Source organism: Gracilinanus agilis, chromosome 6 (assembly GCF_016433145.1).
Source record: "Gracilinanus agilis isolate LMUSP501 chromosome 6, AgileGrace, whole genome shotgun sequence".
NCBI lineage: Eukaryota > Metazoa > Chordata > Mammalia > Didelphimorphia > Didelphidae > Gracilinanus > Gracilinanus agilis.
This window is the reverse complement of record NC_058135.1, coordinates 60,237,388-60,261,492: the sequence shown is the minus strand read 5'-3', so window position 1 is coordinate 60,261,492 and position 24,105 is coordinate 60,237,388. Positions and strand designations below refer to the sequence as shown.

At 37.8% G+C, this 24,105-nt stretch overlaps 1 protein-coding gene across 1 annotated transcript in view; it reads right to left on the bottom strand.

The window, feature by feature from the left end:
- The window catches only part of LOC123252257 (glutamyl aminopeptidase), a 117,658-nt gene that overhangs the window by 58,948 nt on the left and 34,605 nt on the right, over positions 1-24,105 (bottom strand). The window contains exon 4 of the mRNA XM_044681646.1: positions 9,713-9,833. Within this exon, the coding sequence (XP_044537581.1) occupies positions 9,713-9,833 (121 nt within the window). The remainder of the gene's footprint in view (positions 1-9,712; positions 9,834-24,105) is intronic.

The following is a 24,105-nucleotide window of genomic DNA, read 5'->3' as shown; positions in this document are numbered from 1 at the left end:
AGCTCTTAACCCATTGAGCCACCTAACTGCTCCCTAATGGTACATAATAAATGCTTATTTCCTCCTTCCCTCTAACCTCAGGTTTCTTGTGTTTATTATTATAACTAATTATTTTCAACCTGCTTTCTTTTTAGAGTGTGATAAATGCACAATTTCTTCTTGAAGAATGTGTTCATTCTAGTCTGTCCTAGATGTTTGTTCAGAGGACCAGGAGAATTACTGTTTAGCTTAAAGCAAGGTCCACTGGAGACCTTTCCTTTGCAAGATGGTGGTGGGAAGTGTCAACTGGGTAATATGAGGGGCAGAAGTGTGACCAGTAAGTTGTTCTAGCGTGGGTTCCATATTTTTCTATAGAGTTTACTGATTCTGGCAAAAGCTATCTCTGTTCCCTCCCACCCCTTTCAGCAGCAGCTAGTCAACCTAAAAATGTAGCTGGCAACAAAAAGAGACTTGGCACCTGGAAAGTAGACTCAAGACTGTCACAAGTGGCCCATTTGTACTGAGTTTTACTCTGTGGAGGGAATCTATTAGTGTAAATTCAAAAACAGAAAGCCAGTTGGTTTTTCTTGCTGCCTGCATTTTCATCATCATTAGACATCTGTATTGACGCTGGGGCTTTGGGACCTTTCCTAATTATCATTCCGGTTTTATTCTCACATAGCATTTTCTTATGTTCTCATGGTTCTGCTTGCTTAATGCTGAGAACACCATATTTCATGGTGAGAAAAAAATATTGGTGGAAATAGAATGACATTTCAATTTCAGAATTGGATTTAGACCTGACAAGTGATGGAAAGAAATGGGGAACAACAATAATGTATGGCAAACTACTGTGAATGATTTAATCAATATAAGTAATGCAAGGATTCAAGACAACTCCAAGAAATTCATGACCAAAAAAAGGCTCTACACCATTATAGAAATAACTGATGGAGTCTGAATGCTGATTGAAGCAAACCATTCTTCACTTTATTTCCTCCATGAATTTTTCTCAGTGTAAGTGATTTGTGTCTTGTTTCACAACATGATGAACATGGAAATGTGCATTTCATGATGGTGCATGTACAACCTATATCATATTACCTGTTGTCTTCAGGAGGCAAAGAGGATAGGAAGGAGGAAGAAAACATGGATCACCAAATGTCAGAAAATGTTTATTAAAATTGCATTTAGGGGGCAGCTAGATGGCTCAGTGGATCCCCAGGTCTGGGGATAGGAGGTCCTGGGTTCTAATTTGGCCTCACATACTTCCTAACTGTGAGACTCTGGGCAAATCACTCAACCCCCATTGCCTAGCCCCTATTGCTCTTCTGCCTTGGAACCTAAGATAGAAGGAAAGAATTGTTTGTTTTTTAATTGTATCTACATATAATCTGGGAAAGAATACATTTTTTAAAAATGAAAATATAGAGACCTTGGAGGTCACTTAGTCCAATCCCTTCATTTTACAGAAAAAGAAACTGAGGGTCTAAGAGGTCAAATGACTTTAAAGTCTTTTTTTCTAACTACATCACACTGTTTCTACCATGGGATTATATGAATACAGGTTTAGAGATGGAAGGGGGCTTCAGATAATGTCACATTATGGATGAATGCCTTAGGCCCATGTTTGTTAAATTTTTTGACCACACAGGTAGTAAATAATTAGAAAAGATAGCATTTGAACAAGGTTCTCTGATACCACATACTCCACTGGATGCCATTATTATATAGATACTGAATACTGTACTCAGAAGATAAATTAATTAATGAAAAAACATCTGTTATATGCTTACCATATTCTTGTCTCCATTCTAAGTGCTGAAGAAGAAGATCCCTAACTTCCTTTTTTTTTTTTTTTTTTTTTTTTTAAACAGGGGCAGATAATACACAGAAGCCACTAGAGGGGCCATAAAGGTATGTTTTGGTCTAGGACATCACAGAATGGTGAATAGAAGATATTAAGACATTACTGTGATCTAATAGAAAGATTGGCTGAGGGCAGCTAGGTAGCAGAGTGGATAGTATCAGACCTGAAGTCCATAAGTCCTGGGTTCAAATTTGTCCTCAAACACTTCCTAGCTGTGTGACCCTCAGCAGATTACTTAACTCCATTTGCCTAGCCCTTACCCTTCTGTCTTAGAATTGTCACCAAGAAAGTAAGATTTAAAAACAACACAAAAACCTCTGTAATATGTAGAGCTTTTCCTATGGTTAGCTTCATATATTATCTTTCAAACATTTATTATGGAAAAAAACAAATTTTTTTATTTGTTTGCTGCCAAGAAACCCGAATTTCTATTTAAGAAAAGGACAATGTTGCCTTCCAACTTAAAGTTAATAGTCAGAAGACACTGGATTTAGAATCAGAGGGTCGGGGTGTAGATTTCTGTGTCCTTGGGCCAGGGTGATCTTAGATGAATTAATTCATTCTCCAGGACTCAGTTTTCACATGTATAAAATCAAGAGATTTGGAATAAATGATCTCTGAAGTCCCTTCTCACTCTAACAATCTGGGATCTATATTTTTTGGGCATTTTTTAAATTAAATTTTATTTTTTAAACAAAAATAGATATTCTCTCTTATTGCTCTACAAAAAATACTCTTGTGAGAAATATGCTCAGTAAAGTAAAATCAATCTTAAATTGATCATATTTGAATTATATATTTATTATTATTTTAAAATATTATTAACTATACTATAGAATTGCATGTGTATGTGTAAATATACATACCTCTCCTCTCTGTAGGAGGTAGGGAGTAAGCTTTACCAACAGTCCTTTAGACTTATAGTTACTCATTGCAATGATATGATTTATTATTCTCAGATGAATTGGCCTAGATCCTAGCTATCTGACCTTCCACAAGTTACTTAATTTTGATTGGAAAATCAGAGCAATTCTAAGAATTATGCAAAGCAAAGACACACTATTTGTTTCCATTATGTCCAGTTCTTCATGACTCCATTTGGAATTTTCTTCATATTAAACCAACCTTGCATTCCTGGTATAAATCCCACCTAGTAATAGTGAATAATCCTTGCAATAACTTACTGTAGTCGCTTTGCTAGTATTTTATTTAAGAATTTTGTATCTATGTTCATTAAGGAGATTGGTCTGTAGTTTGGTTTTTTTCCTCTGCTTTTGGTCTGCCTGGCTTTGGAATCAGTACCATATTTGTGTCATAAAAAGAATTTGGTAAGACTCCTTTGCTTATTTTGTCCAATAATTTATATAGCAATAGGATTAGTTGTTCTTTAAATGTTTGAAAGAATTCACTTGTGAATCTATCAGGCCCTGGGGATTTTTTCTGGCGGAGTTCATTGATGGCTTGTTCAATTTCTTTTTCTGAGATGTGATTGTTTAAGTATTCTATTTCCTCTTTTGTTCATCTAAGCAATTTATATTTTTGCAAATATTCATCCATTTCACCTGGATTGTCATATTTATTGTCATGTAATTGGGCAAAATAGCTCCTTATAATTGCCTTATTTTCCTCTTCATTAGAGGTGTCATCAACCTTTTCATTTTTGATACTGTTAACTTGATTCTCTTCTTTCTTTTTTAAATTCAATTAACCAATACTTTATCTATTTTATTTTTTCCCAAAATAGCTCCTAGTCTTATTTATTAATTCAATAGTTCTTTTACTTTCAATTTTATTAATTTCTCCTTTGATTTTTAGGATTTCCAACTCAGTCTTTCTCTGGGGGGTTTTAATTTGTTCTTTTTCTAGATTTTTTTAGTTGCATGCCCATTCATTGATCTCCTCTTTCTCAATTTTGTTGATATAGGCACTCAGGGTTATACATTTTCCCCTAAGTACTGCTTAAGCTGTATCCCATAAATTTTGATATGCTGTCTCCTCATTGTCATTCTCTTCAATGAAATCAGTAATTGTTTCTATGATTTTTTTCTTTAACCTACCAGTTTTGGAGAATTAGGTTATTTAGTTTCCAATTAATTTTTAATTTGCCTCTCCATGAACCCTTACTAATTATAATTTTTGTCACATTATGATCTGAAAATTTTGCATTTGTTATTTCTACTTGTCTGCATTTGTTTGTGATGTTTTTATGTCCTAGTACATAGTCAGTCTTTGTATCTGTACCATGTACTGCTGAAAAGAAGATATATTCCTTTTTATCCCTATTCAGTTTTCTCCAGATATCTATTATCTCTAATTTTTCTAAAATTTCATTCACTTCCCTTACTTCTTTCTTATTTATTTTTTGGTTCAATTTGTTTATATCAGATAGGGGAAGGTTGAGGTCCCCTGCTTAGTATAGTTTAATTATCTATTTCCTTCTTAAGCTCCTTTAGTTTCTCCTTTAAAAATCTGGATGCTATACCATTTAGTGCATATATGTTTAATACTGATAGTACTTCATTATTTATGGTACCTTTGTGACAATTAAAAGAGCCTGTAATCAATGTTTGATAGAAGGGAGATAGAGAAAGTCTATGAGGTGAGTCTCTCTTCCAGCTCTCCCCTGGGGCCGAATATACACTGGGAGACTTTCAGGGGGTGTCACCCAAAAAACTGGGTGACCTGGATGGTCTTGCCTCCCCTCAGGAGTTGGGGGCAAGGCTTCCTTATAAAAGGAGGTATGTGGTACCCAAATATGATCCTGAATAAGGACGGGGTTCACACTAACCTCCCCCAATCAGTTAAATTCACAGTGGGTGTTCTGGCTTAAAGATGAAGGCAGCAAGACCAAACTGTGGTTCCCCTCTCCCTTGTTGTCTCTCAGGCACTCTGGAATGCTATCTGACAGTTGAATGGCTTTTATAATTTGCAATTCAGGGATTGGGGAAAGGGGTAAAGGACAGAGGGATTTTGGGGTGCCCTCCTCTATTTCTATGAGGTCCTTTACTTGGGTGGGAATTCCTCTGCCCCTTTTCCTTCTGTTTCTATTTCTAGTTTTCTGTTTCTATCCTTTTCTATAATTGTAAGTTTTGACTGAAAGGGGGTCTCTCAGCAAGGTTGGGTAATGGGTAACGGGAGAAGGAGACTAAGAGATTGTTCCCAAAATGGAATCCAAAAACTTAGCTGACTCGATGGTTGAAGTCTTGATGGGAGAGATGAGATGGAATGGCTTTGATCAGGGAATCAGGGTTTCAATTTCCAAAGAAAGATCCTCAGGAAGCCCCTAGGACTTGATCTGAGCTGGGATGTCTACCTCCCCTTTCCCTCAGTCCTCTGCCTGAAGCCCTCTCTTCTCCTTCCTTGTTCCGAGTCCCTTTCCCAGAATTCCTCTGGTCTCAACTGTCAGCAACTGTCAGCAACTGCCTTCTTTGGCTCCTTTGTCCCATCCCCCTTGCACAAATCCCATCCTTACACCTTTTAGCAAGAAATAATTTCCTTCCTTATCTCTTTTAATCAGATCTATTTTTCTTTAGCTTTGTCTGTGATTGTGATTGCTACTCCTGCTTTTTTTACTTTAGACAATATATAATAAATTCTGCTCCAGCCTTTTACCTTTACTCTGTGTGTGTCACCTTGCCTCAAATGTGTTTCTTGTAAACAACATAGAGTAGGATTCTGGTTTTTAATCCACTCTGCTATCCTAGTTAAAATCTTTATCTGGGATAAGATGGATGCCACCTTGACTGACAGGGATGGCAGTTGAGAGATTTGGAATGTTCCCAGGTACTGTGAGCCAGGGGCAAAAGTCGGTTGGCCCCACCCTATAAATACCCCCTAAGAACTACAGTTGAGGGCTCAAAACTCAGAGCTGAGATGAGCAAACTTCTCTTGGAGCAAGAACTGGGACAGAGGAAGGTGAAGGGTGAAGGGTGGTAGAAGAAGAAGAGGGTAGGCCTGAACCTGAACGTGTAACCTGTGCTTGACTGAGAGAGAGCTAGTGATCCATCAGTATTATTGGTAGTAGAGCTGAGAGAATATACAGATCATCAATCAACATCTACATCAATAGCCTTCCCTATTCTCTGACTTGGCTGTGACCAGGTCAGGTCAGAGTTAGTGAGAGGGTGAAGACCTCAAGCCTCTACCAGCCTAGCAATCTTTAGTCCTGATCAACAATGAGCTTAGTAGCCAAACAATAGCAATAAGGTTCCCAATCCCCAAACCTATTGCCTTGTTATTCTTTCCCATTAATAGTTAATACAGCAATTTAACAACAAGTACCTTCCTGAGTGGTTATTCTATCACAGCCCTTAGGAAGAGAGAATCAACACCCAGTCAGATACCAATGTTTCCAAAGCCAATCAATAGCCTATTAACAATTAATCCAATCCCAGGTTGGGCCTAGTGAGGTTAACCATCTACCTACCCTCTCAAGAGGTCCCAATCTAGGCAACTGTTAGAAGGAAGCCACTGACAGGCTTACCCAACCAAGTCTGTCAGAGAGAGAAGAGGGATAGATCAAATCAATAGCTGTTGTGAGAGGAGTGGGTGTTCCTCCTTCACTAACTATAGCTGGCTTAGGCCTTGGGCATCTGATCCCTCCTTCATCCATACTATCCCTAAGATCTACATACCAGCCATCCTCTAATATCTAGAAGGAAGATCTCTAGGGACATAGTAGTAGTAATAGGAGATACAAAGAAGGAAAGATCATAGATCATATATATCTCCCTTACTCTTTATTCCTTTTTAACATCCTTTTCTGTTTTATGAGTGAGTTCATCCCATTCACATTCAGAGTTATGATTACTGTGTATTGACTTCCATCTTATTTTCCCCTTTAGATACTGCTCTTTTTCCATTCACTCTGTTCCTCCTCACCAGTGTTTTGTTTTTTATTATCACCACCCTTCCTCCAATTCCATCACCCCCCTTCCTTGTCTTATTTCCCTTCTGTTTCTCTGTAGAGTTAGATATATTTCTATATCCAAATGAGTTTGGTTATTATTTCCTCTCTGAGCCAGTTGTGATGAAAGCAAAGTTCAAGCATTGCTCATCACCACCCTCATCCTCCCCTCCACTGCAATAATTTTTTCATGCCTCTTTGTATTATATATTTTATCCTATTCCATTTCTCCCTTCCATTTTCTCTCATTGCAATCCTCTTTTTGACCCCTTTATTTTTTTCATATCATATCATCATAATCAGTTTACTTCCCCACCCCCTAAGTATTATCCTTCTGTCCACACTACTACAAAGAATAATGTTTAAGAATTATAGATATTCTCTTTCCATGTAGGAATACATACAATTTGACCTTAAATTTTCTCTTTCTTATTTACCTTTTTAGGCTTCTCTTGGGTCTTGTGTTTGGACTTCATATTTTTTGTTTAGGTCTGGTTTTTTCCTCAGGAATGCTTGGAAATCTTCTGTTCTATTGAATAACCATTTTTGCCCCTGAAAGAATATACTCAGTTTTGCTGAATAGGTGACTCTAGACTGTAAACCTAGATCTTTCACTTTCCTGAATATCATATTCCTTGCCTTCCTATCCTTTAATATGGAAGCCACTAAGTCTTGTGTGATCCTGATTGTAGCTCCATGGTATTTGAATTGTTTCTTTCTGGCTGTTTGCAGTATTTTCTCTTTGACTTGGATGCTCTTGAATTTAGCTACTATATTCCTGGAAGCTGTCACTTGAGGATTTCTTTCTGGAGTTGCTTTCAATTTCTATTTTATTTTCTTGTTCAATAATATCTGGGCAGTTTTCTTTGATAATTTTCTTTGATAGTTTGATAATTTCTGATAATAATCATAATAATGATATCCAAGATTTTTTTGATCATGCTTTCAGGTAGTCTAATAATTCTTATATTGTCTCTCCTAGATCTCTTTTACAGATCAGTTGTTTTTTTCAATGAGATATTTCATGTTTTCTTCTGTTTTTTCATTCTTTTGATTTTGTTTTATTGCTTCTTGATGTCTCTTGAAATCATTAGCTTCTTGTTGCCCAATTCTAATTTTTTAAGGAATGATTTTCTTCTGTCAGCTTCTGAGCCTACCTTTTCATTCGGCCCATTGCTTCTTGCATTGCTTTCATTTCTCTTCCTCATTTTCCCTCTTACTCTCTTAATTGCTTTTTGAAATCCAATTTGATTCCCAAATCTATGTCTAATTCTATTTTTCTTTTGGACTTTGTGTGTGTTATCTTTGCTCTCCCTGTGCCTTTCTATGTCTGTGCCTTGCTCTTTGTCTCCATAAAAATCCTCTATAGTTAGGTGCTATTTTTGTTGTCTGCTCATTTTTCCAACCTTTTTATAGGTAGGCTTTGTTCTCTTGGAGATTAGGGTACCCTCTTACGCTTCAAGCCTTCCTTAGCTTTATTTCTGGGTTTCTGCCAGTTTCAGTTCTACTAAGATGATGTGATGGCCTGAGGGCTGGGAGCTCTGAGAGCCACCTCCCACTGCTGATTCAATTAACCCTTGAGACTGCTGATGGCTGAAATTCTCCCCTAGATGTAGGTTTTTATTCTTCCTATGAGCTTTATCACATCAGATATGCTCAAATTCTAGCCTAAGGCTTGGGTGGAGCTTTTGGTCTCATTGTGGGCTTGATCAGATCAGGCTCTGCTCAAATTCTGGCCTCAGGCTTGGGTGAAGCTTTTGGTCACACTCTGGTCATGCACAGAGCTGACTGCCCTGCCCTTGAGCCTTTGACTCAGGGGACCCAGCCACCAACTACCCCAAATTGGGATCCATGTCCTCATCATAAGCCCTGGCTGTTAGGTCCTGGACTCATTCCAGGACCACACAGATCAGGCTGTTTCAGTACAGACTGCCCTGAACTGGAATACCAGACCCCTCTTCAGATTTGCTTGAAACCTCAAGGGTTGTGCATTGACTTGGACCTCTTTGTGCCCAGGTAGGGTCTTAGGTCTGGATGTTGCCTTGGGCTCAGGTTCAGAATTTGGCACAGCAGATATAGGGTTGGAGGGCAAAGGGGCTTGATCTTGGCTTGCTCCTCATGTCCTATTGTAGCATCGTGCTGCTTGTTCTCCTCTCTCACCCCAATACCCCAGATGTTCTCTGCCTTTAAGACTTTTCTCTTCTTGAAAGTTGCTTAACTCTCTCCTTGTTGGTTCTTTCACTCCCATATTCATTTTGTAGTGTTATTTAGAATTGGTTGGAGGGGAGTCTCATGGTGGTTTTGAGCTTCCCTGCTTCTACTCTGCCATCTTGGCTCCAGAACCAGAAGTATGCCACATTTGGAGCTTTCTTGGCAAACATATTGGAGTGGTTTTCCACTTCTTTCTCCCAGTCATTTGACAGATGAGGGAATTGAGATAAACAAGGTCACACAGCTACTCATTGTCTGAGGCCAGATATGAACTCAGGAAGATGTCTTCCTAGCTTCCAGCCCAGCACTCTTATCTATTATACCACCTGGATACTCTAGAGTTACACTATGTCCAGAAAATACATTATTCATCAGGAGAATACCCCATTGCCTAGAACAATATTATACCTATAAGCAAATACTCATAAATTTGTTGATTGATGATATTAATTAAAAGAAATTAATTTTAGATGGTAGCAAACTATTTTAAAACAAAGAATATGGGGCAGCCAAGTGGCTCAGTGGATTGAGAGCCAGGCCTAGAATTGGGAGATGGTGGGTTCAAATCTGTCCTCAGATATATCCTAGCTGTGTAACCCTAGGTAAGTCACTTAACCCCCATTACTTAGCTCTTACCACTCTTCTGTCTTGCATCCAATACACAGTATTAATTCTTAGATGGAAGGTAAGGGTTTGAAAAATCAAAACAAACAAACAAAAAACCAAGACTATGAAATTAAACTCACCTAATTTTGGAAGGGCATAATCCATTGCAAAATACTCTTCAAAATAGTCAAATACGATTTTGGTGATATTTGAAGCATACTCAGCAGTATGTTTTTGAAGCGGCTGGACATATATTCTGAGCTAATGAAAAAATAAAGAAATATATTATGTGTTATTTTTTCTTTGAAAAAATAAAATAAATAAAACTACAAATGAAGTTTCTTCATCTGTAAAATGAAGGGCTTGGACAAGACAATCTTTAAAGGGTCTTTAAAATTCCACACTGTTTGTTGATTCTGCTGATGGTGTGGTTGAATTATATATACGATTATGTATCATTACATGATTTGTTTTGAATTTATGAGTATGATAGATTCCTTTTTTTTTCCTCATCTGAAAAATTTATCACATAGTTGATTTTGTGTGTATGTGTGTGAAAGAGGATGAAGAGGGATGGGGATAGAGCCTAAGTGTCTTTCCCTTTTCTTTCTTTTTTTTTCCTTTTGAGGACAAAAGAGAATTTGATCTTGCTTCTTTTTGGTAACTTGATCATGTTATAGAGATTTCTCAACATAGTAGTGGCATTGATGATGATACAGATGATGATATTAGTAATGATGTTGGTGATGATGGTGATGACCAGTGGAAACAATAATGATGGTGGTGGTGATGAATAATAAGAGTTGTACAGGTTCTTGACCATATTTTATATGCTCTCTGGGCTATATATTCATTTCTCCAGGTAATGGCCTTTGGTAGTTTGGGTGGGCACTCTCCTCAAAAGGAAGAAGCTATACCCTTTATCACTGGGCTCTGTTAGATGCTATTGGGAATCAAGTTGAATAAGCAGCGTGTTGGCACTCTGGTAATGTAGACTAAGACACAGGAGATTTAGATGCTACTGAGTATGCAAAGATAAGAATACGTTTTTTTTTCAAGTAACCTATATTCCATTTGGTGGATAATCTGATGGAAGCTCAAAGTAATTGAATTTACTTATTTGGTGACATTAAAATCTATACACCACAAGGACCATAAAGCACTGTTTCCATTGTCAGAACAGTGCCAGATTCAGAAGTAAAGCATATCAGTTAAGAGCCTGGTTTTATATATACTGGCAATATGATCTCAAGACAAGTTGTTTCATTTTCATGAGCCTCAGCTTCCTCTGTAAAATGAGTAGGAGGGTCTAGGTACTTTCTGAGGTCCCTTGTCAGCTCTAAAATGATAGAGTGCTAGGCTTAGAATCAGAAGACATGAGTTCAAATCTAGCCTCAGGCATTTACTAGCTAAATGTCCCTGGGCAAGTCACTTCACCTTTATTTGCTCAGTTCGCTTATCTGTAAAATGGGATAATAATAACACTTACCTCACCCAGTTTCTATGAGATCAGTTAATTTAAATAAAGTACTTTGGAAACCTCTGGGTGCCATAAAAATACTATCTGTGGCATTACTTCCAAAGATAAGATAAAAGAAGCCAGTAAAGTGATGCCAAAGGTAGAAGTCCATTTAGCTAACTAGCTCAGACAAATCAAGCAAAAACAAGAAGAAAATTGAAAAAGTGTATTTCATTTTGCATAGTCTAAGGAAGAAAATGTTAAAAATGCATTTTATTAATTCCTTCTTTTTATGTTACCCACATTTCCACATATATTCTTTCCCTATCCCTTCCATATAACAAAGGAAAACAAACAAAAAAAGAAAACTGATAGTTTATTTTTTTCCACATGAGTCTTCCATCTCTACAAAGCAATGAGGGTTTTCTCATTTTTCTTCTTTGGGACTAAGTCATTATAATTATACCACATTAAGTTTTGTTTAAGTTTTGTGATTGTGGTGGTCATCTTTGCTGTTTGCCTTTATATGGGTATAATTTTGTTTTCCTGGATCTGCCTTTTTCACTTTGCATCAGTTCAGATAGGCCTTCCTGGAATTCACAACATTCATGACACCCATTATTTATTACAGCATAGAGTTAATATGATAATTAATGCACCACAAATTTCTTAATCATTCCCCAAATAATGGGCATTAACTTTGTTACCAGGCTATTGAAATTACATTTATGAAACTCTGCAATTTTCCCTTTTTAGCTCTCAAAAGTGCATTGTTCATTTTAGTTGTCATGCTAGGTATAAGTCCTAAGCTGCTTTCCCTCAGCGTTACCCTTTCTGGAAATAAATGAATTATCTTGGGATGCTCCATTAACTTTTTAGCACTGCTAAAAATAGCTTCCCCTAAATTATCTTAGTTGGTTTTCCACTCCCAATCTGCCAGGAAACCGACTATTTTTCTCTATTCTTCTTTGACTGTGTATGTAAAAACATGCTGTTCTTCATATTCAAAGAGCACACTACTGACATCATCAGAGCATCATTCGGTGAGCTATTTTTCCCATAGTGGTGATACAGTTTTGTGCTGATCCTTACACGCTGTCACCCAGTCCTCCTCCTTGTGAATGAGGGCATGTGATTTCCCAGTGACTTGGCAGAATTAAGAGCAGCACAGAGAACAGAGCAAAGATAACTATACTATGGGGGCTAGATGCCGTGATTCTGACATCATATGCTAAACAGGTATTCTTATTTTTTTCCTTCTATAGCCCATTTGAATGGGTACGTTCATTTTCTCCCTTTTATTATTTTTATAATATCCTCCCAGAAGTTCTTTTAGAGGTCCAGCTGGGCTAAGCATTTCACACCTTTACTTTGAAAGGCTTGAGGCTGGGTGGGTGGGATTTGCCAGAAGGATGGGAGGAAGGGAAGTGGTCTAGGGAGAAGCTATTTGCTTTAAAGGGAAGGGAAATAAAGAACAAAAAAGCAGAGCAGCAGTGGAGTCCATATCAATATATCCTGTCAATATCAATTGGACACTCAGCCAGAATCTAACTATAGTCATCAGAGACAATGAGTGTAAAGCTCTACAAAGCGTGAGTGTCATGTAAATGCTAGCTTTTATCATCACTGGGTTGTCATCAAAGGGGACTGACTTCTCCTAGCCTGGCTCATTCTTTCTGCAGCTTTCCGGCTACTTTTTTCTCCCTCCCCTAGAATGCAGGTGGTCTTACTTATGTTGGTCTCTTCGCAAGATGGTGGAATTTAACCATTTCATTTCACTTTTTTAAATCCTTATCTTCTGTCTTAGAATTGATCCTGACTTTCAGTTCCAAGGTAGAAGAATAGTAAGATTAGAGGTAAGCTACTTACCTCACAACTAAGGAATGTCTAAAACCAAATTTGAACCCAGAACCTCCTATCTCCAGACCTGTCTCTCTAATCATTGAGCCACCTAGCTGCCCCTAGCCATTTCATTGCTTAGGCAGCTAAGTGGTGCAGAGGTTAGAGTGCTGGACCTGGAGTCAGGAAGAACTGTGTTCAAATCCTGCCTCATATGCTTATTAGCTATGTAACCTTGAATAAATCACTTTACCTCTGTTTTCTTCAATTTCCTTATTCTATAAAGTGGGGATAATAATATCCCTTACCTCCCAGGGTTGTTATGAGGATCAAATGAGATATTTGTAAGGCACTTTTCAAATCTTATATATTATATATACGTCAATATATATAAAATAACCATATTATACCTATGCTCATTATGATTATTACTGTGTAGTAGTGACAGCAACATAGTACTCCTAGAAATGATGGTTAAAGAATTTCCATGAGCAGACCACTCAGAGTAAAATGATCTGCCATCTCATTTTTCATCCTCTGTTGGCTTGGATCCTTCTCTTGAAACAAGCCCATTTTGCTCTTACATTTGTGATCCATCCTAATGACCTCTGCTGTAATCAGCTCAGCCAGCCAGCCATGGGCTATGTGATCGCAACCTCCTGAATGTATGGTACCTTTACCCAAGCTGTACCTTTGCAGTGTAGACCACTTGCTATCTGTATACTTTTGAAAAGCCAAATACACTTTTTCTCCACAGTGTCATCATGATATCTGTCATTTGGAAATCCCAGTTCTGCCTGTATTCATTTTAGCTTTAGACACCAAAACGGTCACCAGAGAGTGAATGTGTTCATTTGTACACTGATTAACTTAAACTACAACGTCCTTTGTTCAGGCAGACCTGCCAGACGTGGTACTTGGGGCTTCTGGACAGACTGTTCTATTCAATTCCTCTCCTGCTTTCTTTAGGATTCCTTTCTTCCATCTTCTAAAGTCCAATGAATTTCCCTTCGAAACCTTCAGAGGCTCCCTGCTGTCCATCCAATAATTTTTAAACAAATTGACAGTTAAGGTCTTGCACCACCTGCCACTGCCTGGGCTGTCCACCTTTATCTCACTGTAACACTACATATACAGCCTTCATCTCCAAATGCCTGCTGGGCATCTCCATTAGGAAGTCCCACAGGAACACCAATTCAGCATGCATGAAATGGAATTTGAAATCTTTCTCCGTAAACCCACTTTCTTCTAAGCATCCTTACTTATAATGAGAGGCACTATCATTCTTCCATTCACCAAGATAGATTGACAACTATGTAATACAGCAGACACAGTATCAGACTTGGAATCAGGAAGACCTGAGTTCAAATCTGGCCTCTGATGCTAACTGTGTGATCCAAGGCAAATCACTGAAAAGGCCATTCTTTCTTTCCTCATCTATAAAATGGAGATAATGCTATCATCCACCATATAGTGTTGTTGTTAGACTCAAATGAAACAATATTTGGTTTTTAAATTTTTATTTATTTATGTTTTTATTTTTTTCAGTTACATGCAGGAACAAATTTTTGACAATTGTTTTTCGACATTTTAAAATTCAGATTTTCTCTCTCTACCCTCCTCCTCCTCTAGGCAGTGAATAGTCTGATATAGTTTATAGTTATACTTCCATGTAATACATATGTCCATATTGCTCATGTCATGATAGAAGAAGCATCATACATACAATAGAAATCTCGTGAAGGATATATAGTGAAAGATGGCATGTTTTGATCTGCTCTCAGAGTCTCATAATTCCTTTTTTGGTTATGAACAGCATTTTCTTCATGAGTCCCTTGTAGCTATCATGGAGACTTGCTTTGCTGATAACGGTTTAGTCTTTTTCAGCTATCATTGGATAATATTTCTATTACTGTATACATCATTCTCCTGGTTCTGCTCACTTCACTTTGTATCAATTCATATAAGTCTTTCCAGGTTTTTATAAACTCATCCTGTTCATCATTCCTTATGGCACAATAGTATTCCATTACCACCATATGCCACAACTCATTCATCTAAATCACGAGTGATGGACAATCCTCAGTTTCCCACTCTTTGCTACTACAAAAAGAACTGCTAGAAATATTTTGGTACAGGTAGATCCTTTTCCCTTATCTCTGATCTCTTTGGGATACAGAACTAGTAGTGATATTGATAAGTCAAAGGGTAGAGGTAGTTTTGTGGTCCTTTGAGCCTGGTTCCATATTACTCTCCAGAATGGTTATGTCCATTCACATTTCCACCAACAGTGTATTAGTGTCTCAGTTTTCCCACACATCCTCCAACATTTATCCTTTTTCTTTTTGGTTGTGTTAGTCAATCTGGTAGGTGTGAGGTGATATCTCAGAGTTGTTTTAGTTAGCTTTTCTCTAATCCGGTGATGGCAAACCTATGACACATGACGCGCATAGCCATTTTCTGTGACATGCGGTCACATGTGGCCACATACAGAAAAGTATGGGGCTGCATATTGAGGATGAAACATTTGCTGTGGTGTAGTGTAAACACTCTGTGCACTATAGATGGCAATTCTACCTATATTAATTTACCTATTTTGGTTTATTAAATACAGTTATATATTACAATTATACATTTTTTGTTATTTAAACTATAAATATCATGAAATTATGGGGTTTTTTTCTCTAAGTGACATACCACCTGAGTTATGCTCAGTTTTTTGGCAAATTTTGACACATCAAGCTCAAAAGATTGCCCATCACTGCCCTAATCAATGGTGACTTGAAGCATTTTTTAATATGATTTTGAGAAGTTTTAATCTCTTCCTCTGAGAACTACCTGTTCATATCCTTTGACCAAATTGATTTCTTTTTTTTTTCTTTTTTTTTTTTAACCCTTGTACTTTGGTGTATTGTCTCATAGGTGGAAGAGTGGTAAGGGTGGGCAATGGGGATCAAGTGACTTGCCCAGGGTCACACAGCTGGGCAAATTGATTTCTTGATGGGAAATGTTTTGTATTCTTGTAAAAGTGACTCCATTCTCCATATATTTGAGAAATGAGGCTTTTGTCAGAGTTACTTGCTATAAAATTTTTTTTTCAGATTTGGTTGCATTGGTTTTATTTATTTATTTAATTTAATCAAAATTATCCATTCCATTTTTCATAATGTTCTCTATATCTTGTTTGCTCATAAATTCTTTCCTAATCCATAAATCTGACAAGCAAACTTTTCCATGTTCCTTTAATTTGTTTATAGTATCACCTTTTATTTCTGGATCAAGTATCCATTCTGACTTTATCCTGGTATATAACATGAGATGTTGGTCCATGCCTAATCTCTGCCATACAGCTTTCTGGTTTTTCCAGCAGTTTCTACCCGTGAGTTCTTTTCCCAAAAGCTTGGATCTTTGGGTTTATCAAATGCTAAATTTCGATGGGCATTAATTGTCATGCATTAATTACCTATTCTATTCCACTGATCTGCCATTCTCTTTCTTAGTACCAAATTGTTTTGAGGTTTACTGCTTTATAGTATAGTTTGATATCTGGCACTGCCAGGCCTCCTTCCTCCATATTTTTTTGTCAATTCTCTTGATATTCTTGGTCTTTTGTTCTTCCAGATGATGAAATAATATTTGTAAAGTACTTGGCACATAACAGGTTCTATCTAAATGATAGCTATTACTATTCATCACTTGAAGAGTCATCCTTAACTCTTCACTCTCATTCATTTTCTGGTGCTTGACACAGTGCCTGGCACATAATAGGTACTTAATAAGTCTGGGGTGTTTTTAAACTCTTACCTTCTGTCTTAGAATCAAAACTAAGCAACCATTCCAAAGTAGAAGAATGGTAAGGGATAGGAAACTGGGACTGAGTGGCTTGTCCGGGATCACACAGCTAGGAAGTATCTGTGGCCACATTTGAACCCAGGATCTCTCATCTCCTAATACTTGGCAACTGATGGGATGATTGGGACCAGGAAATGGCCAAAAGACAATCTCTGCCAATTCTACATCCACTATATCTCTCACATCCATCCCCTTATTCCTGCTCACATTGACTCCCCTAGTTCAAACTCCAATAGCTTCTCACCTAAACTGAACAACATCATCAGTTTTTAAAACAATGTATCAATACTTATCTGTGAACAATTTGAGTCTAATATGAGATACTTGAGGGAAGAGGCTGCCTCATTTTTGTATTAGTATCATCATCTGGAATAGAGTACCAGGCTTGGTGTCAATAAAACCTGAATTCAAATCAGACTTTGGACACATACTAGCTGTGTGACCTTGGACGAGTCATTGAACCCTGATGACTTCAGTTTCCTCACTAAAATGAATGGGAGAAGGAAAAGGCAAACCACTCCAATATCTCTGTCAAGAAAACTCCAAATGGAGTTCATGAAGAGTGGAATACAACTGAAAAAGGACCAAATGACTGAATCACCTGTGCTTAGCTGTGACTACCATATATTAATCACTTAATTGCTACTTATCAGCTAATTTCTTAATGTATCTCCTCTTTTCCCTTCCAGCTAAACTAGACAATTCAGTATTCTTCATCTATAATCTAGGCTTCAAGGCTTTCTCTTTGCTGTACATGCTAGAATATATCACCCTACTTCCCTTTGGCTCCAATTCATATTTATTTTTTGAAACTTGTAATGTCCAGCTAAGATGCCACAACCACTTACTCTAGGAAAACCTCTCTAGTTGGTAATCACTTATCTATCTCTGCCCCTCCTTGAAACTTATTTGCAAAGTTTAAATAATAATAATAATAATAATATAGCTAACATTTATATCAGTGGTTCTCAAACTTTTTTGGCCTACTGCCCCCTTTCCAGAAAAAATATTACTTAGCCCCCTGGAAATTAATTTATTTTAAATTTTAATAGCAATTAATAGGAAAGATAAATGTATTAATGTTTCTACCTTTTTCGTAAAATATAGTAAAGAAAGATGTTAATTAGAAACATTGAACTTTGAAATTATGAAATTATTGAACTCAGAAATGCACCTGTGGCCATCACCACCCTCTGGATCGCTGTAGCACCCACCAGGGGGTGGTGGAGCCCACTTTGGGAATCACTGATTTATATAGAGCTTTAAGATTTACAGAACCCTTTATAATATTAACTCATTCTACCTTCTCTGGGACAATTAAGTGGCACAGTGGATAGAGATCCAGCTGGGCCTGGAGTCAGGAAGACTCATCTTCCTGAGTTCAAATCTGACCTCAGACACTAGCTATGTGACCCACCCACTCTGCCTCAGCTTCTCCAATTTTAAAATGAGATAGAGAAAGAAATGACAAATTACTCCAATATTTTTGCCAAGAGAAACCTCACATGACTGATGCAACTGACAATAATAACATGTCTCTTAAAAGGGAAAGTTTATAATCCTAGAAGCTAAAGAGACTGAGGTGGAATCCTGATTTATTGACTCAGGGAATCTAGGTAAACCAATTCTCCTTTGGCAGCCCATTGTACTTTGAAATACCACTGAAATTTTCCTTTTATGAGGCCTAAATTTGCCTCTAAAATTTTCATTGATTGCTCCTAATTCTACCATTTGGGGTCAAGAAAAATAAGTTTGATTTTTTTTCCCCCATGACAGTCTTTCAGACACTCCTGTCTTCTTAAAGCCTGTCTTCTTCAGACTCAACAGCCCTTCTTTCCACTAACCACTGTATAATATGGTGTCCAGCTATTATCTATTATCTCTCTTGACCTTTTACAATTTGTCAATATTCTTTCTAAAACCTAGTACCCCAGGCAGACCACGGTTATGCCTATAAAGGGGAGAAATAGCCCACATTGGAGAAATGGAATAAATTAATCCTTCTATGTCAATCAGTGGGAGGCTGCTACACTGCCAGCCCAAGGAACATAGGAAGCCCTAATCTAAAAATAAATAAAATAAAATCTGGTGCCCAGAACTAAACACAGTGCTGCCAGTGTGGTGTGAGCAGGACAGAGTATGGCAGGATTATCACCTCCTTCATTCTGGGAATTGAACTTCTCTTAATATACCACCTAAAGTTATGTTACCTTTTTTTTTTTTTTGCATCTGCATCACACTATTGATATATACTGACCTCACTGTCCATTAAAAATCCCAAATTTTTGTTAAAAATCATAACAGTGGGACCAAAGAAATGAAATATGAGGAGGTTATAATTTCTCTGCAGACTCACCCATTTTAAATTTCAACTTTCACATACCTATTACACATCTATCATAAAGGCTAACTTTCTGGACCTATTTAGGTTGTGAATTTTTCTGTTATTGTGTGCCCATTTTTATTTCCCTATGGTCTTCTACTTCACTGTATTCAGTCTGCTCATTAAAGATAAGCTCTTTTGACAACTTAGTTAATTTATTTAGAACCTGGCACTAATACAGGATGGCATTTCACAATATGGGCTAATGTCTGACTGTACATCTAACCAAGCAGCCATGTCACAAGGCTATACGTTGGGTCAGAGTATGAATGTTTTTAAGTATTTGCTCTCGGTCAGACTACTGTGCTAATTATTAGGAATAACAATTTCTTTAAAAGAGAGAGAGAGAAAATAGACAGTTCCTATCATAAAAGAGCTAACAGCTTCACGGGAGAGGCAACAAATATGTCCAAGCAATAAATCTGCACCATAAATAAAAAAATAATTAAAAAAGGGAAGTGAATAGAGTTAAGAGAGGTTGGGAAAATTTTCCAGGAGAAAGTGAGCTTTCAGTTGGGACTCAGAGAAAGTAAAGAAATCCAGTAAAAGAAGATGAGGAAGAACATCCCAGGCCTGGGAGACAGTCAGAGAGAATATCCAGAGCCAAGAGATGGAGTGTCTTTTTTGTGGGTCAATGAGACTATTGTCAGTGAATTAAAAAATATGTAGTGGGGAGTAAGGTGTAAGCTAACTGAAAAGGCAGGATAAGACTAGGTTATGCAGGTCTTTGAATGCCAAATAGAGGATTTTGTATTTTTATCCTAGAAGTGATAAGGAGCCACTGGAGTTTATTGAGTATGGGAATGATATCACTGGACTTTCACTTTAGGAAAAATTATGTTGGTGAATAGAGTATGGATTGGAATGGGGAGAGACTTGAGGCAGGCAGACCCACCAGCAAACTATTGCAATTATCCAGACATGAGGTGATGAGGTCCTGCTCTAAAATGGGGTCAGGGTCACAGGAGAGAAGGGGATGAATTCCAAAGATGTCACAAAGGTGAAATTGATAGATAGGTCTTGGAAATAGATTGGATATGGGAGGCGAAAGTTAGTGAAGAGTAAAATGAGTCAAAGGGACTGGAAGGGTGGCATTGCCCTCTACAGTAATAGGGAAGGTGGCTGTAGAAGGAGGAAAGGAAAATAAAATTAGTTTGTCTTGGACATACTGAATTTAAGATGTCTACTGGAACCCAGTTTGAGATGTTTGAAAGATTCTCAGAGATGCAAGATTATTGGAGGTTGGTAGAGAGATTAGGGAAAGATAGGTAGATCCAAGAACCTTCAGCATAGAGATAGTAATTAAATCCATAGAAGCCAATCAGATCACCAAGTGGTAGTATAGAGAGAGAAAAGAAGAAGGCCCTAGAGAGAAACCTGTGGAGCATCTATGGTGAGAAAGTATGATCTGGATGAGGATCCAAAAAGAAGACTAAGAAGGAATGGTCAGAGTGGTGGCAGGAGAACCAAGAGAGAATGGTGCCCTAAGAACCTAGAGAGAATAGAGCATACAGGAGGAGAGGTTCATCGACAGTGTCAAAATCCACAAAGAGGTCAAGGAGAATGAAGACTGAGAAAAGAACATTGGATTTGGTAACTCTGAGATCATGGATAACTTTGGAGATAGCCATTTCGGGGGAATGATGAGTCAGAAGTAGGATTTATGGGCTAAGAAGAGAGGGAGAAGAAAGAATGGAGGCCTCTATTATAGGCTTTGAACTGGGACACCAGGTGAGAAAGCCAGGATAAACCAGCATCACCTCATGACCCCTTTCAGAAAACTAATTTAAGGATAATAGCCATGCCTGATGCTAAGTGAAAAAATGTAATTTCATTGAAAAACAATCCATTTTGATTTACAACTTCCATAATCACACTTACACAATTATTTATTCCTATTATAAACTTATTATATTGGTATCATTTTTTGTTCATTTTAAGGATTTAAAATATTATTTTCATATGCTATTCATCATTATATTAATATGCTATTCATAATTATTTCCTCCAATTTCACAGTCTTCCATTTTACTTTTCCTAGATTCCCAAAATAAGGAAAGTTTTCAATAATAACTGAAAAAAGTATTTAAAGTCCATTTCACCATAAATCCAATAGGTAATGGATGTATATGCAAGGGAATTATAGAAGAAAAAGAGCTCTAGCTAGCAAAGAACACACATCTGTTGTGTGCTGAAGGCCAAGAACAATCTTAAATAAAGTTCCCTTTGCTATATTAAGCAAGGAAAAGGTCACTGGCGATCATCTGCATGGCCAACACAAGGTAAAAAAGGTCTTGCTTTTCCCTGTGGTGTTTCATTTTCACACCTCATGCTGATATTTACTTGCTGTGTCCTTTACTGTAGCTGGAGGTCATCTCAAAGTAGCACTTACCACCAGGATAAGGACTGTAACCTGAGTGGGGACATTTGCTCATGGAAACTATATTCATGGGGATGTGGCCTAGGAAGGAGGCAGCTAGGTAAGTCAGAGGGTCAAGCACTGGGCCTGGAGTCAGGAAGACCTGAGTTCAAAATCTAGCCTCAGACACTTAGTGGCTGTGGAACCAAGTCACTTAACCTCTATTTGTCCCAGTTCCTCATCTGTAAAATGGAGACACTCTGGAGAAGAAAATGGAAAGCCCCTCCAGTATCTTTGCAAAGAAAACTCCATGGACAAGTTCATAGGGTCAGGTCATGAGCAACTAGGAGGTGCAGTGGATAAAGTACTGGGCTAGGAGTTAGGAAGACTCATTTTCCTGAGTTCAAATCCAGCTTCAGACACTTACAAGCTATGTGATCCTGGACAAGTCACATGAGACTATTTGCCTCAGCTTCCTCATCTGTAAAATGAGCATGAGAAGGAAATGGAAAACTACTCCAGTATTTTAGCTAACACACACACACACACACACACACACACACACACACACACACACAATGTAGACCATGGGGCCACAAAGAGTTGGACACGACTGAATGACAACTTGTTAGGGGTCATTTGCCCAAGAGAAATAGCCCTATTGGATTTTTCTTAGTGCATGCTATGGGGACATTGGATAGACCCCACTAATATGGGTTTCATGTACAAGTGATAAGGAGTAGGTGATGAAATTTAGGGAATCAGTATGACTGTAGCATGACTAAGTATCCCATTATCCATGAGTCAGATTCACAAAGATTTGAGAAATACCTTTCCTTTCCCCTCAGTAGGGTCAAGAACTACCCTTACCCCATGTCCAAATTCCAGAATACTCATTTTGAATAGGACTCACTACCTAATTCAACAACCATTTATTGCACATTTCTTGTACATGAGGAATGGTACCGGGTTCTGGGGGAGATAGACAAAGATACAATTTCTTCCTTTGAGAAACTTTAGATCTCATCAGGAGAATCAAGAACCCAAATCACTGTGGAGCAATAACTTGACCATAGTGAGTGTGTAGTAACTAGTTTTTCATTCATTCGTGAAAATCAGGACATCATAAGTTAAAAGAGATATACAGACATTGCTCTAAAAGTTTAGGGGTAGAAGGGAGAGGATTAGAATAATTCTTCTGAAGGAATCATTTTATTTGAACTCGGTGGTCTTTTGGAATTAATATCTGATTTTGGGTGAATTTTTAACAACCTTATTTTAGTAAGTGCATGTTCATCTATCTGACATGTCACCTATCTATGAACTTCCGAAGGACTATGATTGTTTCTTTCTCCTTATTTCACCAGCACCTAGGTCAATACCTGGCACATTATTATTATTTTTCTGTTGTTTGTCATGTCTGACTCTTTGTGACCCCATTTGAGATTTTCTTGGCAAAGATAATGGAGTTATTTACTGTTTCCTTCTCCAGCATATTTTACAGATGAGGAATCTGAGGCAAACATGGTTAAAGGACTTGCCCAGGTGTTCACATAGCTAGTGTCTAAGGGATCTGAATTCAGAAGTTGAGTCTTCCTGACTCCGTGCCCAGATACTCTATCTACTGTGCCGTCTAGCTGGCACATTGTAGAATTTAACAAATGTTTGCCAATTGAATGATTATTGGTAGCTGTATTATGATCATCCTGTACTTGGACTTTACATACTGAAAGTATATTCTGCCTCTAGGGTATCTTTCTCTGATTGGGTGATTCCTCCCAGAACCACTTCATTTTAAAGAACATCTTCAAGTCAGCCAAACCTTTATTCTTCTTTCAGCTCCATGCTTGACTCTCTAGACCAGTGGTTCCCAAACTTTTTTGGCCCCCTTTCAGAAAAAAAAATATTATTTAGTGCCCCCTGGAAATCATGAAACTATTTATTGAACTCAGAATAAAATGTAATACAAAAAAAAAAATGTGGCCATCACCGCTTCCCTGCATCTCTGCAGCATCCTCCAGGGGGCAATAGCGCCCACTTTGGGAATCACTGCTCTAGACTTTCTCTACCATGCCCTTCTCCCTACAATACAATCATGCTTTTGAATATCCTCCTGAATGTATTCTTCTTTATTAGAAGCTCTTTGAGGGAAAAGATTATCTTCCTCTCTTCTTGTATTTGTATTCCCAGCTCTTATCACAGTACCTGGTACATAGTTGTTTGTCCTTCATTTTCAAAGAAGATCAATGGCATCATGGAGTGATCTTGACTTGTATAGGAATTAAATTTAAGTGGCAGATTTGCACAAAGTCTTCAGCATCACTGTCTCTTCCAGAATCATTAACATCCAGTGGCAAGACAAAAGTCAGAATAACTTGTGATGGCCCAGAACACAGTGGATGGTCTTGGCATCTTTGATGTCTGACACAAGGTCTAAGCATTCCTCAACATCTACTTCATGGCCATTGGAATGAATTGTTCTCCTCTAACCCACTCCACCAAGAGAAGCTTGGGGTACATATCTGCCCAATCCACTGACAGATTTATGGTCTGTCAGTTGCCCTCAACCTGGATTAGCCCATCTGCTGAGATGGTTTCCCAGGGCATGGCCACTACACATACTACAGCTTCTTGGAGCCAC